Source organism: Wyeomyia smithii, chromosome 3 (assembly GCF_029784165.1).
Source record: "Wyeomyia smithii strain HCP4-BCI-WySm-NY-G18 chromosome 3, ASM2978416v1, whole genome shotgun sequence".
Classification (NCBI taxonomy): Eukaryota; Metazoa; Arthropoda; class Insecta; order Diptera; family Culicidae; genus Wyeomyia; species Wyeomyia smithii.
The window spans coordinates 164,748,984-164,763,384 of NC_073696.1; the positions used below are offsets into that span (position 1 = coordinate 164,748,984).

Genomic DNA, 14,401 nt, shown 5'->3' on the forward strand with positions numbered 1-14,401 from the left:
TTACTACACTAAGGTACATTTATTCTATTCATTTACAACAGTGACAGCGTGACGGCGCTGCCACCGTAAGCTTATCGACTAACAATTAACGACTCACATTAATGACTAACTCTGACGCTGCTGTGGAGAGCGCCTTTATAGGCTGCCTCTCGGACGGCAGCATTGTCGAGCCAGAACAAAGCTTAAAATAATCGCGCGCAAACCAGCGTCGCTTGGGCCTCAGCTGGTCACTCACGGATGACAGTAATTCCCAGCTGAGGCGGGAGTTTTGGCGCGAACATACTCCCCCCCTTGAAACCCCATGGGTTTCAACGTTTTCCGAATGAAGGGGTCCGGCAGGTGGAGGCACGGCTCCGAATATCAACACAAGGAGGCAGGGCTCCTGGAGGCATCGCTCCGAAGGGTGGAGGCACGGCTCCGACTATCTACACGAGGAGGCAGGGCTCCGAACGGTGGAGGTACGACTCCGAATATTTACAAAAAAGAGGCTAGGCTCCTGGAGGCATCGCTCCGAAAGATTGGAGGCACGGCTCCGACAGCAGCGTGGACGCACAGGTCCGTTAATGGAGGCACTGTTCCACAAACATCACTTTGTACAGACGCGTGGGTCCGGGATGAACACACAGCTCCATCGAAAGCAGGCACGGCTACTAACCATTCCATGGCGGGGACGCATGGATCCAAATGGAGGCAAAGCTCCAAACACACAAAATGACGCAGAAGTCCAGGTGGAGGTTTGCTCCGAATAAAACTCGTGGACGCAGCGGTTCGGGTGAAGGCTGACGTGAACTAAAAATTGTTACAGCATAAACGTACTGCACTGTTGCATGCAAAAATAAATACTTAACTAAGAAGGATTGTGGGGCAGCAGTTTTCGGTCACCGCGGTTGACCTTAACGCGCTACCCCAAGAGGCATCGACTGCTGGACCCGCCTAGCCACTTTTAGCTTGTGGCAGCCCATGATGATGCAAATGTTGATTCATTCCGTTGATCAGCATACCTTGAAATTAGCGAACGGCATGCTCCGCCAATTGTTGAAGGCAACTTTCTACTTCTGTTCGTTGTTGGCTCAGCACTGAGTGGCACACGGGAATCATTGTCCGAAAATGTTTTACACTACTGAATTTTACTTTGTCAATTGCAAATTGATAAAGACGTCCGTTTGACCGTCACACAACCTTGTAGTCCGATGTCCACTCACTTTTGTGCGTACAAATGTACATCTGACTATTGTTTTCACTCACCGCACATTTTTCATTGTTCTTGTTGCCATTGCGATGCGGCAAAACCGGTGGCGTTGCGTCACTGCTGACTACCGACTGCTTACTATCGGCTGACATACAACGCGTGAGGGTTATCGTAAGCAACTTGAACACTCTACCTAGCCGTGTAGGTTTAGCTCGATGCGGGTGAAGTCCCGTTAGTAAAATTGGCACTCGAACAGAAATTTTTGTTGTGTGGTTGCCACAACTTGCATATCGCACACTAGCAGCGGCGAAAGGAACTTTTACTCCGTTCGTATGGCGGAATCGAAAACTTTGTCGTAACACGAACACTCGCGGGTGATCCCAAATTGGCGCGATCCTGGTCACGGCACTAAATATGTCTTTACTTCACTAAGGTACATTTATTCTATTTATTTACAACAGTGGCAGCGTGACGGCGCTGCCACCGTAAGCTTATCGACTAACAATTAACGACTCACATTAATGACTAACTCTGGCGCTGCTGTGGAGAGCGCCTATATAGGCTGCCTCACGGACGGCAGCATTGTCGAGCCAGAACAAAGCTTAAAATAATCGCGCGCAAACCAGCGTCTCTTGGGCCTCAGCTGGTCACTCACGGATGACAGTAACTCACAGCTGAGGCGGGAGTTTTGGCGCGAACACCTTCAATTACTTGTTTATTTGCCTTGAGAAAGGCATTTTGCTGTTCAAAATCTGTAAAAGCTGTTTGCGCATTCAGTAAATAAGACGGCCGCGACAGATTATGTTTTCTTGGATTCAGCACAGAATGTGTTGTTGCCAAGATAAAGCAAAACTTTATTGCGGGAAGAAGACCGAAGCCCTTAACTGGCATATCGAGACGTTCGGTGCTACCTCGCTGCTGCTTAGATACGTGATGTGATTCGCAAGCCGCTGCTGCTACTTCCGCAATTCGCTACGATGCGGCTAACTAGTTATACTATTTTGTCGACCGTTTTAGAGAAAGGCAGCAAGCGACCAATCTGAGGACGTAATTTTCGTTTCAACAAGGCTTAACAATTTTCAATAGTACAATAGTTCGCCTAATCAATCAACACTTTTTTACATTTCGGTGGATGCGTGTATAATTTTCCAATCAATTGCTGCAAGAATCAAGGAAATCGGTTGAAAACAAACCGATTTATAAGCATTTAAAAAGGGGCATTTTTCGTCCCGTTTTCGGTAATAGTTATCCTATTTACATCCCTATGTGGTAGGCTAAAGAAAAACGTAGTTCGATGTAGTGATTCGGCCGATTGAAATTTCGGCCTCTCGTTAGTATTGATATAATTCATTTGCATTTCGTCCGTTTGATATCCGGCCGTTTGTGTTTCGGCCATTTGGAGTTATTCCGTCAATTGTGGCTCTCCGATAGATGGAGAATGTTAAGCACGCTCTGCATTTCTTAGAGCAAATACGGGAACATTTGAATGAATCCATTTCTGATTGTCTTAAGGAATCCTTGACTGAGAAAGGCGAACTAAAGGGTGAATTTTATGTGAAACCAACTACCTAATTTTCTATAACGGATAAGAAAATAAATTTGTTTTTTTTTGGGATTCTTATATTCAGCGTAACGGGACCCAGCATAGTTGGTAACGTCTCCGCCAACCACATTCGTCGCCTGGGTTCGAATCCCAACGCCGACATAGGTTTGTTTTGTTCATGCATGCTCATTTCAGTTCAAAATGACGCCGTAAAAAAGAAACATTGTGGAACCGCACAAAAATCTCGGCAAGAAAGTCATGATAAACCATTTTGAAAACGAAAATTTTGCGGTTTAGACTGTGTACAATAAGCTGCAAATCTCAACAAAAGTTCAACTTTAAGAGACTTAGACTTTTCTGTGGGGCTATGTCAAATCTATGGTCTATGCCAACAAACCAACAACCATTGATGAACTTCGTACGAATATCGAACGTGAAATTGCGGCAGTATCGGCCGATCTATGCTTGAAAACCGTCGAAAATTGGGTTCAGCATCTGGACTTCTACAAGCGTGTCAGTGGGGCCATGCAAGAAAAACCGAGTTCCATAGATAATGACATCAAATGTACTTTCTCATGAATAAAGAATTTCATTGATATCCAAAGCCGTTTTTGTTTTCTCTGAAAAAACATTTGTAGCGCTCTTACTGAAAACCCTTTACATCTACGAAACGTTGAAATAAGTTTGGATAAAGTAAATCCGCCTCAGTGTCTCCCTATCGAAGATTTATTTGAATTTTCAAGTTACTTGATGTACAAAAATATCTGAAGAGCAACGAACTGTAACATGGCTGGTAAAACCAAGAGATGCATTCGAAAAGTCGACGTGAAAGCCGTACACCGCTTTTGTTTCAGTATCATGAAAAAGGCTTCGTCTAAAGCTGGTTCGAGGTGTCGGAGGGATTGAATTTTAGTTTTATTTCGTATTTGTATTTTCATAATGTCTCAGTATATGTCCAATTACTATAAATTTGGAGCGCATATCCATCGTATTAGGTTCAGGAAAAGCAATATGTATGCCAGTAGTGAGGGTTACCACGGCAAGCAGAATAGTCAGGTGTTCGAGAAGTTAACAGTGCGATGGCGTACTATCATCTTAAAACGTACTAGAATTATTATTATTTCTTACCTGAAGAAAATCCAAGATTTGACATTTCCGTGTTCGATTTCATCTGATTATTTGTGTTTCCTGAAGTACCGTCATCGAGAAGGTCACACATTCTAAAATCCGTAGCATGTTCAACCAATAATTCAATCACATCTCCAGTTCTATCCATGATAGCACAAACTTCTTCAAAGCTTCGGTCAACTAGAGAAGCTCCACACCATTCCAATATCTGTGATTGAAATATTGAAACCACAATGAAATCTAACATGATATTTGATGAGTGTATGTAATGTCACCTTATCGCCTTGTTGTAGTCCTCCTTTTTCAGCTGGCCCGCCAGGAACGGTCCAAGCAATATAAGCAAAAAGTTTGCCATCCGCACCAGCTTTTCCTCCAACAACACGCATGCCAAATCCACGAGCTAAAAATATGTGAAAAACAAACGCGAAACTATGAATGTGCTGATATCTGGAGATAAGGGGTATAATAAGCACACGGGGCGAAATGAGCACCTTTCCTTTTTGTGAAACTACGCATTTCATAATACAATATGGTATATGCAACGCTTCCGTAGTTACTGAAGTATCTCTTCACGTAAAACAAGAGTGATTTGTCTTTTTAAAATATGGAAATCGGTATATTGCAAATATCAGCTTGGTTTTCGGATGTTGAAAAAAATTTTATAATTGCGCACTGCAAAATAAGTTTTTCTGTCGTTTAAATGACCTCATAGAGTATGTAGACTAGGGCGCCAGGAACATACCTGACGAAAAAATTACCATCGAATATCGTTTAGCGAAAGTTTCTTCTTCGCAAAAACAGTTCCCATGCAAAATTTCAGCTCAATAATATTTTGGAAACACGTGCCTCAAAGCGGTCAAAGCTTCAACTTTTTGATCGATGCATAAAATGCACAGGTTCATGAAATTGTCGATATCGAAAAATTTTCTTTGAAACAAATTTAATAATAGTATTGAAACATTTCATTTACCATTGTTGACATTTGATATGTAACATTTCATTATTTTTATTGGGTCGGTCCTTAAAAAATTCTGCAGCAAAATCTGAAATTGTAAACTCTACTATCGAAAAACCAATAATATTAACAAAGCTGAACTTTTTAACATGGGACTACTTCTTTGTTTTCTATACTTGAATGCATTCTGTAAAATTAGAAATGAAACTGGAAAATGTTTCGTCAGATTTCAAACGTTAATAACAGCATAACCATACGTAAGATAACAATCACCAATATGTTGTTGCATAGAAAGAAGATTGGACAATTTTGTAATCTAGCGTATTACACTTTCATTTCATTGCTAAGCGGTAAAAATTGCTAAAAAGTTTCAAGGACAAATTTACCACCAACTAACCTATGCGAGCATTTCAAGTGCAGACGACATGAATATACACCAACCCAGTTATATTCTCTGTATCAACATAAAAAAAGTAATAAAAGTCCGGAACGGGCCGTCCCTTTATGTTTGCTTTCATGAACTAATTTGATGTCTCGATGGTAAAGGTTTTTCGAAGAGTTTGGAACCACTCTTTTCCTTTAAAAATTTCTAAACCTGTTAGAGCGTAACAAAAACTGATGTTCTGAAAGTAAACATGCTGGTAGAAGTAACAGTACCGTACAGTATATGTGGAACAGAGCACCGCTCGTTTCTCGCTGTCTATCATTGCAGCGGTACACGACTTCTATTCACGTGCCATCAAGTGAAAACTGCAATGCGACTGCTGATGGTGATAACAAATTTATCTCATGAATATAGTTACCATAAAAACCATAAATTAGTCAACAAGAACTGAACATTTTTGCAACGGTTATGAGTTATACGTTATTTGTATTTCGTTTATCTGAATTGAATTCATCTGAGTATATTCTTTAAATAATCGTGACCTGCACAATATCGAAAGAGTAAATTCCTAAAAATACAAATTTATAGAAAAATAAGAGCCAGTGAATGCTTGTGAATTTTTTGTCAATTCACTAAGATTTTTTCAGAATCTTTTTACATTTGAACATTGTTAGAAGATATTCCTTCATTTTTATCTGAACAACGAATTAACGTATACTAGCTAATTATTCTCGGAGTAAGATTCATATAATAAATTTGATATTATCAGGGTTAAATAGAACAATACATTCCATCATGATATCGTAAGAATTGCTGGGTTTGGTTTTAGAGGAAATGGAGTTAATTCTGATTTAGACTCATTACAGGAAATACTTGGTACTTCTTCTTCTTCAGTTCAACGCGGAACTGTTAGTACCTAGCGCTCTGGACCACACTGGTCCACCATACCAAAGTATGGACGCTGTCAAGAAGTCTTCGCTTGCTGCCATAAACCCATAACATTCCATATCATAACGAGATAGTGCTGCAATAGCCGATGAGGCCCTCTTACAGGCATAGTCAACGTGACTTCCGAACGTGAGCTTGTCGGCCACCATAACCCCCAAGAGCTTCAGAGATCGCTTTGAGGCGAAGGTGCAGTCTCCGACTCTGACCACCGCCTGTTGCTCTGATTTACGGTTGTTCACAACCGTTACCTCCGTCCCATGATACGTGAGCGTCAGTTTCATGGAGCGCATCCATTCCTCGACCTTGCGGATACAGTGCGCGGCCATCAACTCGACCTCCTCGATCGACTCACCATAAGCCAACAGCGTTATGTTTTCTGCGAAGCCGACGATCACAACCCCTACAGGGAACTTGCATTTCAACACTCCGTCATACTCCGTGATTGGGACGCACTTCTAACCGTGTACAACCTCCATGTACCTCACTAGTCTGTTGAATCCTCCGTCTCGCACGAAGGCACGCACTGCGAAGGTCGGCTATCGCGCCCGTCCACCAGTAAACCGGTGGCTTCCCATTACTAGGTTGGCGAGTCCTAGGTATGGTGGCGTCACACGCCCGCGATAGCATGGCAACTAGTTGGTCAGCAGTCGGGCAGAGCCAGCTGCGCGCCTCGCGCTCTCTTCTCATTGCTTCTTCGAATACCTCGGCGTCGAAGTGCGATGTCTTTCACTCGCGGACGGTCGTAGTGGCTCTACTCGTCGCTTGCCGCCTCTCGTTGTTGTCTACACTATAGCAGACCGGCTGGTGGTCGCTATTAGTGTAACCATCGTTGGTATAGCCACCCTCCAGTTCGTGATCAGTCCTGGGCTGGAGAACTTCACGTCGATGATCGACTCCGCACCATTTCTGCTGTAAGTACTTTTGTTTCAAACGTTGGCCAGATCTAGCTTGAGCTTTGCCAAATCCTTCAACAAGGTCTGACCCCTCAGATTCGTGAAGCGACTTCCCCACTCAACAGCCCGAGCGTTGAAGTCGCCCGCCACCACCAACGGCGTTAGGCCCGTTAGCTCCATGGATAACAGGTCGACCATCTGGGCGAAACTTTCGGTAGACTAACGCGGCGGAGCATAGCAACTGCAGTAGAACACTCCGTTCACCTTGGCAACTACGTACCCTTCATCTGAGGTTGACACAACCTCCTAAACCGATAACTTGCTCGTCTTACATATGGCCGCCATACTGGACACATCCGCGACCCAGTTACCGTTTCCGGAAGGGATGCGGTAGGGGTCCGATATGATGGCGATGTCCGACAACGACTCAGTGGCTGCTTGGTGTAGCAGCTGCTGGGCCGCGAAGCAATGATTCAGGTTTAGTTGCGTTACCCTTACGCCCGTGGTTTTGCAGCCGGCTTACCGGCTGCTCACCTGAAGCCTTCCATAAAATGTTTGGCGTCCCGTTTCCCGGAGCATACCACACACTTCGGAGACTCCCCACGGTCCTTCACTTTATGGCCTGCACAACTGGCTCCTATCGAGCCTATAGCAGGTCCAGGACTTATGTCCTCCCTCAAAGCACCGTAAGCAAATGTCCGGTTGCTGTAGTATGCTCAGAGGGCATACAGACTAGCCGACCTTCAACTGGCTTTCTTTCAGGGCAAGGTTAACGTCCGGCGACGGTAGTCGGAAGGTACTTATCTCAGTCCCCGCCGGACCTTTGCGGAGGCGGATCGACTCCTTAGCTACCTCCACCCCGCACTTCGCTATGAGGGCTCGTGCAATGTCGCATCCCTCGGTGATTTCATCCAGGTTTTTAAGTTGGAGAGTCACCTCTGAGGTAAGTGCCCCCACTTGCACCTCCTTCCCTAGGACCTTTTCCGCTACTATTTTGTAGGTAGCCCGCTTATTCTTGGCGTCATTCTGGAGCTCAAGTATCATCTCGCCAGTGCGAGATCGGCGGACACTCCGCACTCGGCCCCCAGATCCTTGAGCTGGGTTTCCCCCCTCATCTTCTTCAAGACTTCTGAGTACTTGGACCCGTTCGTCTTGAGTATGAGGGCATCCCCCTACACCAATGGTCTGCTTTTACCCATGCTGAGCAACCTAAGCTGAACAGCTAAAGCCCTTGGTCTCCCCGGGACCGCCGTTAGGCATTACTTCAGAGAGAGGGCCCGTCGTGCTTTTCGCACTTACCTCTATGGGTAGCAGAGCAGCCTATACAGGCCAGTTAGTTAACCGTTAACCGCACATCGATGGTTTCTCGTCGATTGGTGCCCTGCAAACGTGCGGCCGTGATGACCGCATCCCAGATTTCCCTATTTTCGCACATCCTACGCACAATATTCTCTGGCGTGGTGTCCATCCCACTTATTGCCAGCATTTCGTACCGTACCCGCTCGAAGCGCGAACATGTGAAGAACACATGCTCCGCGCTTTCTTCCGCACCCGTACAAGCGGGGCACATAGGGGACTCGGCGTACCCGAACCTATGCAGGTACTGCCTAATGCAGCCATGGCCTGACAGGATCTGTGTCAGATGGAAGGTTACTTCCCCATGGCGCCTATTAATCCAGCATGCTAACTCTGGAATGAGTCGGTGTGTCCATCTACCTTTTGTAGTGTTGGACCACTCCCGCTGCCACCTGGCCATTGAGGATGACCGTATGGTGTTGCGAATACCCCTCGTTTCGCGTTGGTCGAAGCACTCTACATCCTCTTTGACGATGATGCTGATGGGCATCATGGCAGCAAGGACGCAAACCGCCTCGTACGACACTGTTCGGTATGCGCACGCGACCCTTTGGCACATTAGCCTGTACGTACTCTCGAGTTTGCCGCGATGGCACGAGGTACTCAATACCTTGGACCACACTGGTCCTCCATACCTGAGTATGGACGTGGTCACGCTAGCAAGGGCTTTGCGCCTGCTGCTACGGACCGCCGAGCTGTTTGCCATCATGCAAGATAGCGCTGCCACAGCCATGGAAGCTTTCTTGAAGGTATAATCGACGTGGTTACCCGAACGTGAGCTTGTCGTCGATCATAACCCCCAGAAGCTTCAACGAGCGTTTTGAGGTGATAGTGCATGTACCGGCACTATTCGATGCCTCCTGCTCAGACTTTCTGTTATTTACAATAATAACTTCAGTCTTATGGTGCGCTAGCTCCAGTTTCCTGGAGTGCATCCAGTCTTCCACTACGCGTATTGATAGCGCGGCCTTTAACTCTACCTCTCTAATTGACTCGCCATAGACCTCAAGAGTTATGTCGTCGGCGAAGCCCAAGATCACCACCCCTGGAGGGAGTGTTAGTTTTAACACGCCGTCGTACATGGCGTTCCACAGTACCGGACCCAGGATGGAACCTTGCGGTACACCTGCGGTAACCGGAACGCTCTTGACCCTCGTTTGTGTTATACACTAGCACTCGATTCTGAAAGTAGTTACCCAGAATCTTGTACAGCGACGTCGGCACTCTGAGACTCTGTAGCGCTAAGGCTATAGAGTCCCACCTGGCACTGGTAAACGCGTTCTTCACGTCAAGCGTGACGATCGCGTAGTAACGAATGCCCCTCCTTTTGCGTTGGATTGCAACCTCAGCCGTTCTGGTGACGGAGAGAATTGCATCCACCGTGGACCTACCTTTTCGAAAACCGAACTGGTTGCTTGATAGACTGTTCTCACTTTCTGTATATTTCACCAGTCTATTGAGGATTACCCTCTCAACCACCTTGCCCGCCGTGTCCAGCAGGCAGATTGGTCTGTATGCCGATGGGTCACCTGGTGGTTTTCCAACCTTCGGCAACATCACCAGCCTCTGGCGCTTCCACACGTCCGGGAAGAGGCAGTCGTCAAGGCATTTCTGCATGACCGCCCTGAACAACCCGGGGGCTTCTGTGATGGCCGTCTTGATGGCCAAGTTCGGGATTCCGTCTGGTCCCGGAGCCTTGCCTACCTTCAGGGAGTTTGCGATCTCGATCAATTCATCTTCCGTCACCCTTACCGCATCGTCAGCCTCTGCACGGCTGCCGTCACTCACGGTAGGTGGTGACTCGTCAGCCGGAGGTCAGGGACTTGGTTCGTGGCTTGGGAAGAGGCCCTGAATGATCGTTTCTAGCATCGCTGGTGATTGTTCGGCCGGGGCTAGCGCACCTCTAGTCTTGGTCACAACGATCCTGTAGGCGACACCCCACGGGTTCGAATTGGCACTGACGCAGTCGTTTGAAACAGGCTCGTTTGCTGGCTCTGATTGCGCTCTTAAGCGTTGCCTTAGCGGATCTGAATGCGGCAACGCGTTCCGCTCTTTGCTCGTCGGAACGTGCGCGTTGCATCCTCCGTCTTGTACGGAGGCATGCATTGCGCAGGCCTGCTATCGTATCGCTCCACCAGTATGTCGGTGGCCTACCCTCTCTAGGCGGACGAGACCTAGGCATCGTGGCGTCGCACAGCTGTCCTTCATGACAGCATTGAATTTAGATGGTCCACATCCGGGAGCAGTTCAACCCCTTCGTGCTTCCATCTAATTGCCTGCCCAAAAACATCTGCATCGAAATGCAATGTTTTCCAGCCGTAGAAGGATGGAATATTGGCCCTACTCGCTGCTTGCTTCCGCACGCCTACCTCATAGCGGATCGATTGGTGATCGCTATTCGTGTAGCTGTCGTCTACCCTCCAGTTCGTGATCAGTCCCGGGCTGCAGAACGTCACATCGATAATCGATTCGGCACCGTTTCTACTGTAGGTGCATTTTGTACCAACGTTAGCCTAGTCTAAGTTGAGCTTTGCCAAAGCTTCCAGCAAGACCTGGCCCTCTGGTTTGTACAGCGACTTCCCCACTCGACAGCCCAAGCGTTGAAGTTACCCGCAACCACCAACGGCCATAGGCCCGTCAGTTCCACGGTTGCTTGATCGACCATCTGCGCGAACGTTTCGGTAGACCAACGTGGCGGAGCATAGCAACTGCAGTAGAATACTCCATCCACTTTGGCTATAACGTACCCCTCTCTGGAGGTCGACACAATCTCCTGAACCGGAGACCTGCCTGTCGTGCGAATAGCCGTCTTCCCAGACTTGTCCGATACCCAGTTACCGTTTCCGGTTGGGATGCGGTATGGGTCCGAGACGATGGCCACGTCCGACAACGACTCAGCAGCCGCTTGGTGTAGCAACTGCTGCGCCACATAGCAGTGGTTCAGGTTTAACTGTATTACCCTCAGGCCTGCGGCTTAGTAGCCGGCCGTGCAGCCGGACACTTGGGGCCTCCCATGGCGTGTTTGGCGTCCTCTCGTTCGAAGGCTTGTGCTATGTCGCACCCTTCGGTGATCTCGTCCAGGTTTTTAAGCTGGAGAGTCACTTCAGGAGTGAGGGCTCGGATTTGAACCTCCTCGCCTAGCACTTCCTGGGCCGTCTTTTTATAGGCACAACCCTTGCCCTTCGCCTCTTTGCGGAGTTCGAGGATCATCTCGCCGGTGCGTGACCGACGAATTGACCTGACGTCCGTGCCGAGGTCTTTGAGCTTGGGTTCGCCTCTCATGGCCTTCAAGACTTCAGCGTACTTAGACGCATCTGTCTTGAAAATGAGCGCGTCACCCTTGCTCTGCCTACTCGCCCCTTGCGGCTTCTTATTGCGGTCGCCGCGCTTCGCGCGTCGTTCCCGCTTCTGCCGCTTCTTATTCACCACGGTGGTCCAATCCGTGGCTTCGCCGTTTGCCGGTTCTTGACCGACTGGACCGACGAGCCAGCTTCCTGGCTGTCACCGAACAACCGCCTTCGTTGCGTCCTGGGGGCCGTTTCCCCCGGAGAGCCCCTCGCACGTTTGCCAGTCGGTTCAGTTGAACAGACTTCGGCAAACGATGCTGCAGCTGTTTGTGTGTATTTAGACACAGCTGCAGCACTCCCTATATTAGGCTGGTTAAGCCTCGCCTCTAGCGCGAGTGCCTTGCTTTCGGCATCGTTAGCCCGTTTGAAGGCTTGCGAAAGCTCGGACTTCGCGCTGCAAATATTCATACGTAGCAACAGAAGACATTGTTTCAAGTCTTTTGATATGTTGCTACGTTCGTCCGTGAACTTGAGTATTTCATCAAGTTGTACGGACACCGCTTCCACGCTCGGGAACTTGTTCATGTGGCTTTCTACCGCAGAGAGTAGAATAGCCTCAGATATCTGTTCCCGCTCCTTGGCGGTTTTAGGTGTTTCCACCTTGCCGCCAGTCTTCGCCGTTCCGGTTGGTGCTGGCTTAGGCGTGCCCGCCTTTGCCCCAACTCGGAATTCCCCTGTCGGCGTCGCAAAAGGTGTACCAACCTGTGCGCCGCCTTTACCGGCATCGGCCAGTCTTGGTGGAGACCGGGCGATGCCCCGCCTGGCAAACGGGTTTATTAACCCGTCCGCCCCTTCCGCTACCTTCTCTTACTCATTAATTTTAAAAGAAAACATTGTTGTTAAAAGAGTCCCCCTTCCAGCCGCTATCCTTGGTCATGGTGAAGTGGTCGCCTATATGGTCCCATGGTGGCCTATGCCGGAGCAGTGAGGTCATGGCTAGTGAAGGTCGTCATAGCCCCTGATGAGTAACTATGACGCCTCCCGACCGGCGTAAGTCAGGAAAGGGCATCTGATCCCACTCCTGCCTGATTTCCATCAGGCAATGGCCGCGGAACGTACTAGAAGGCCTGCCAGGTTTTACGGGACGGAGACCCCTAATTGGGACCTTACTGGTATCAGCCCCAATAGGCAGGTTAGTGCATTTGGGTGATGGGAGCGGCACTACTCGCTCCGTCGAAGCTGCTTACGGGTGGCCGTGGCTTTTACGGGGAATCGACTGCCCAATGCCCGAAACCCCACCACTCCCTAGGCAAGCTCCCGCTGCCGGTCCGGGACTAATCGATGTTATCGCACACCCATCGGTGGTCACACAGCGCGTGCATGGCCTCGACGGTCGCCAAGCGTCGACCCGTGGTGGCCTGCATCTCGGCCAATACACCAATGGTCTAGGGCAGTTGAAAAGAGGGGATGGTAGTCTTGCCGTCATACCTTAGTAATACAGGTTCTTATTAACACGCACTTCCCTGGGTCAACTTGCAAAAACGAACAGCAGACACCGGATCAGCAGCGTCCGAGGACAAGGCGTTCAGCGCCCAACGACTCGATTCTGCTCTCTCGAAGGCTATACACGGAGGCTTCAATCAATTGGGCATTAAGCTCCTTTGAACCAATGAAGTCTCCTGGACTAAATGGCATTCTACCCATCTTTTTACAAAAATCAGATAGTGTCATAATGCCTGAACTGATACATCTGTTCCTTGCAAGCTTCATCCTGGGTTGTACCCCAGATAGCTGGCGGAAAGTCAAGGTGATCTTCATACCGAAGGTAGGGGAAATAGACAAAACATTACCTAAAACTTTCAGGCCTATAAGTTTCACATCTATTATGAAGTTGATGGAGAAAATTGCAGATAACCATATACGCAATGATTTTCTCAAGAACTCACCACTACATAAAAATCAGCATGCTTACCAACCTGGTAAACTACACTGAGTTGGTGCACTTAGAAGGGGCTGAACATTAATCCCACTAAAACAGTTGTCGTGCCCTTCACCAAACGGAGGAAATACGCCCTGTCTTCTCCCTCACTGAATAGGTCCTTGCTGAACTTCTGTAAAGAAGTGAAGCCCCTGGGGATTATTCTGGATAGTAAACTAAATTGGACGGCTCAAATTGACTACGTAGTCAAAAAAGCTACAACAGCAATTTGGGCCTGCAGCACACTATTCAGTAAAACCTGGGGGTTGAAACCACAACTGGTCCTACATAAATATTGCACCACTAAGAATTACCTACGCCGCTCTTGTGTGGTGCCCAATAGAGAATGAAGTAACACCCCAAGCAAAGCTTAACAAAGTTCACTGTCCTGTCCCTCCGTTACTAGCCCCATGCGCACTACACCAATGGCAGCCTTGGTGGCCATGCTCTACTTGCTATCTCTACATCTACATGTAAAGAAAGAGGCGGAGCTTGGTGCACTAAGGCTTCAACGAAATACAACAATATTCGAAAGCGCCCAGGTTGGTCAACTTCGTACTCTACGGTTCTCCATTTTTCTCGCACCCTGTTCCCCCTGGTACCGCCGTTAGGCATTGCTTCAGTGAGAAGGGCGAGTGTGCTTTTAGTGCACCCCACGACAATTCGATAATATCTTGACTTTGCTGCTTAAGTGAAGGCAAGGTCAGCCTTCACTGGCATTTCGATGGTTGTCCCGTCG

General features: G+C 48.1%; 1 protein-coding gene across 1 annotated transcript in view; it reads right to left on the bottom strand.

Annotated features, from left to right (window-relative positions):
• LOC129730681 (uncharacterized) overlaps nt 1-14,401 on the bottom strand; it is a 413,412-nt gene that overhangs the window by 280,505 nt on the left and 118,506 nt on the right. Inside the window, exons 4-5 of the mRNA XM_055690213.1 lie at nt 4,136-4,260; nt 3,861-4,068 (exon numbers count right to left, since the gene is read on the bottom strand). Coding sequence (XP_055546188.1) covers nt 3,861-4,068; nt 4,136-4,260 — 333 coding nt within the window. The remainder of the gene's footprint in view (nt 1-3,860; nt 4,069-4,135; nt 4,261-14,401) is intronic.